Here is a 3,008-nt window from a genome sequence, read left to right on the forward strand (position 1 = left end):
TATATGCAAATTCATTTACACTGGCACGAAATTTAACATAGCCACACCTGGTCACAAAGTGCCATTCCCTTCAAGATGGTATCACCGTATGGGATCTCAAAAGGCTCTTTGCCCATGGGCTTACTTCCCTTTACGATACCAGTCTCAAAGCTGGTAGATATACTCGTCATGGCCTTTGAGATGGACATAGCAGTGCCATCCCGGACGAACTGAAACTGGTCGTGCATGTGCTCTAGACTACAGGGAGTAGTAAAGAGAAAAACAAGTAACATTAGGGAATGTGACTATGAAAAAAATAGTTTCATCGGCCGTCTCGGGGTTCGTTGTGAATCTATTCCGGACAAGAGGAATACATAGAAACCTGAGTTGATTCATCAGAGAATATTAAATCGTCCCGATTCTAAACCAGTGTCGTTAAGACTTGTTGTGCGTATATTCCTGAGTATGTATAAGGCATAGAAAGCAAAAATTCTTGCCAGTAAATGCATCCATTCGTATATTTTCGAATTTTTGCTATGATAGTGCTCGTGTATCGCAGGTGTTCTAGACGTTAAGGGCAACAGATGACATGCAAGCTCAGAATTTTAAGTCTTCAGATTATATTTATGAATATTGACCTACGAATACTGTCGGCATATCGCTTTGTTAACTCCAAAATTTAATACTGTGAGCTCATATTTTGACACAGATAACACCCCCGCCACATCACGACAGACACTAAAGTGCAGATTATAGTCACAGTAATGTATAGCATGAACCCCGTCCCGCGATGAAATACCTTAAAAGTGCTGCGACAGTGAAGCCATACGACAGATACATAACCACATATATCATCATTTAACAATGTCTCAGAGGTTACTTATAACGAAGGAAGTTGCATACCATGCTAACACGGAATCTGCACCGACACAACTACACTACGAATCAGCACCTCATTAAACCGATAAACCTCACCCTTATATACTGCAAATACTGGGCAACATACACTACAATATCAGCCCTGTCGGCATATACACATACAGCACGATACACTCAACAACACCATACCCAGCCTCGGCGCCAATAACAGCCGCCTTCGCATCCACTACACTAAGTTCTACAAATTTGGTTACGTGTTTGGTGTAACCCTTGCGCCACGACTTCTCCTTCAAAGTCTTCTCCCCTGCGATTTTGTCGATGGCACCGATTGCCGCGGCATAGGCGGCACGGCCAGCGATCTGTATAGTGACAAGAAATGCCTGGTGGTGTTAGCACAATACGGATACAGATACTTCATCATTCGTTGTATTGGCATAATACTGCTACGATCTCACTGTAAGCGAGTAGCTGTGTATCTACATGTTCTGATACTTGGCAAACCTAAGGTTGCATGCTTGATTTAACACCTCTGAGACCAGGTGTCTGTGGTGACCAGGTATCTGTGGTTGGGTCACGCCAACCAAAATAGCAAGGAAGCCGAAGGAATAATGCTCCCGTCTCCCGTATTGGGTGATAGGACTCGCACAAGGCGGTGTGTGCACCGGAAAGTATCGGTTCGTAGTACAATCAACCAATATGAGTCAATGCAACACTGCTTATTGTGCCGACATCACTTGCAGCGCGGAAGGGAGTCAGCTACAATATCATTCTGGGTATCTACGGGTTGACTTGACTTGGCCGGTACAACCACTAAGAAGATACCATATGATATCCGTGCGTAGAACATTATTACACCGCATGTGTTGTTCGTGAATGAAAACAGTATAAGTTATAATCTCCGGAACGAAGATACAGCTAACTTGAGCATAGTGACTTGAGATTGATGTGATATGTTCGATACTATGAGAAGCGACAGCCAATTGCAACAAGGACTATTCGGTAAATTTAGAGCCGCCTTGGTATTGAGACTACAGTGTGAGGTATTCACGTACCTGGGTAGAGCGACCACCTTCGCCATCCTCGGGGAACACAATCCCTTCCGGTGTCTGTTTTGCCTGCTTAGCCATTGTAATTTCGTAAATACACGTTACTTTCGAAAACTTAGTTACACATACACCGTTGATAAGCGACTGATGTATTGGTACAATGCAATCAGAATTAATATAGTATTTGAATAAACGTGTATAGGATAAAATCACAAGAGGAGCAGTAATACTAAATACCTCAACTTGGAAGTTGCATGGCGGCACTGCCTGGCCCTGCACACGAAAGTCGAGTCGTTGCAGATCTGCATTACCAGTAGGCCGGTCATAGAAACCGTCACGTGTCGTGAAAACGTTTGACACTGTATGTCGAATGAGGAACTCTTCTGTGATGTGACTGATGTCGTTGACACTCTCTTGCGTTGTTCAACCGTCTTGAGACTCTGATAAGTCTCTGAGCTTCTGACTGAAGTCTGAGAATAAAGACATGTCGCTGGGTCTAGAGTTTTCCTCGTTTTGGGTGTGGGTTCACTTTTGGCGGCGTAGATTCTGAAGACCTGTTTACATAATACTATTTAAATAGCAGTAGAATCATGTATCGAAAGAACACTACAATACATATTTATATACTATGTACATATGTATACATACGATAATCGAATGTGATACAAGGGCCTGGGGTTCATATGTATACTAACGTGACTGTGGAGCGCTATAGTCGATTAAAGTCCAGTTGAACACATTGAATAGACAAAAGAACTTTGAGTAGGCAATAATACTAACACATGGATTTAACGACCAGCATGTCGTGAATTTTTAGTACACAGACTACCTGGACAGAGTTAACTGCCCGCCTTACGCTATTACCATTAGAGGACTACGACCACATTCTACCTAAATTACAAATCAGAATATACAAGATGGGAGTGTGTAAAGTATTTATACTCGACCCCAATGATAAATCGCTCGTCGAGCTATACTCTGTCGAGAAACTTTACAGCCGAATAGGTAAGTGGAATAAATTTGATTGTTTCTCCCGCACGAAAATTAAACATCGAGGACCTTGAACATCATCTTAAGCACATATATGCACTATAAATATTATCA

At 42.4% G+C, this 3,008-nt stretch overlaps 2 protein-coding genes across 2 annotated transcripts in view; one reads left to right on the forward strand and one right to left on the reverse strand.

Annotated features, from left to right (window-relative positions):
• Positions 1 to 32: 32 nt before the first annotated feature.
• On the reverse strand, positions 33 to 1,985 carry SARC_03418 (hypothetical protein; the record flags this gene model as incomplete). Its single annotated transcript, XM_014302800.1, has 3 exons — positions 33 to 237; positions 1,048 to 1,217; positions 1,911 to 1,985. 3 exons carry the CDS (start codon positions 1,983 to 1,985, stop codon positions 33 to 35), a joined length of 450 nt encoding a protein of 149 aa, XP_014158275.1.
• Positions 1,986 to 2,521: 536 nt separating this feature from the next.
• SARC_03419 (hypothetical protein) overlaps positions 2,522 to 3,008 on the forward strand; it is a 5,103-nt gene continuing 4,616 nt past the window's right edge. The window contains exon 1 of the mRNA XM_014302801.1: positions 2,522 to 2,909. Within this exon, the coding sequence (XP_014158276.1) occupies positions 2,822 to 2,909 (88 nt within the window). The 5' untranslated portion in view covers positions 2,522 to 2,821. The remainder of the gene's footprint in view (positions 2,910 to 3,008) is intronic.

This window comes from Sphaeroforma arctica (assembly GCF_001186125.1).
Source record: "Sphaeroforma arctica JP610 unplaced genomic scaffold supercont1.173, whole genome shotgun sequence".
NCBI classification, from domain to species: Eukaryota; class Ichthyosporea; order Ichthyophonida; genus Sphaeroforma; species Sphaeroforma arctica.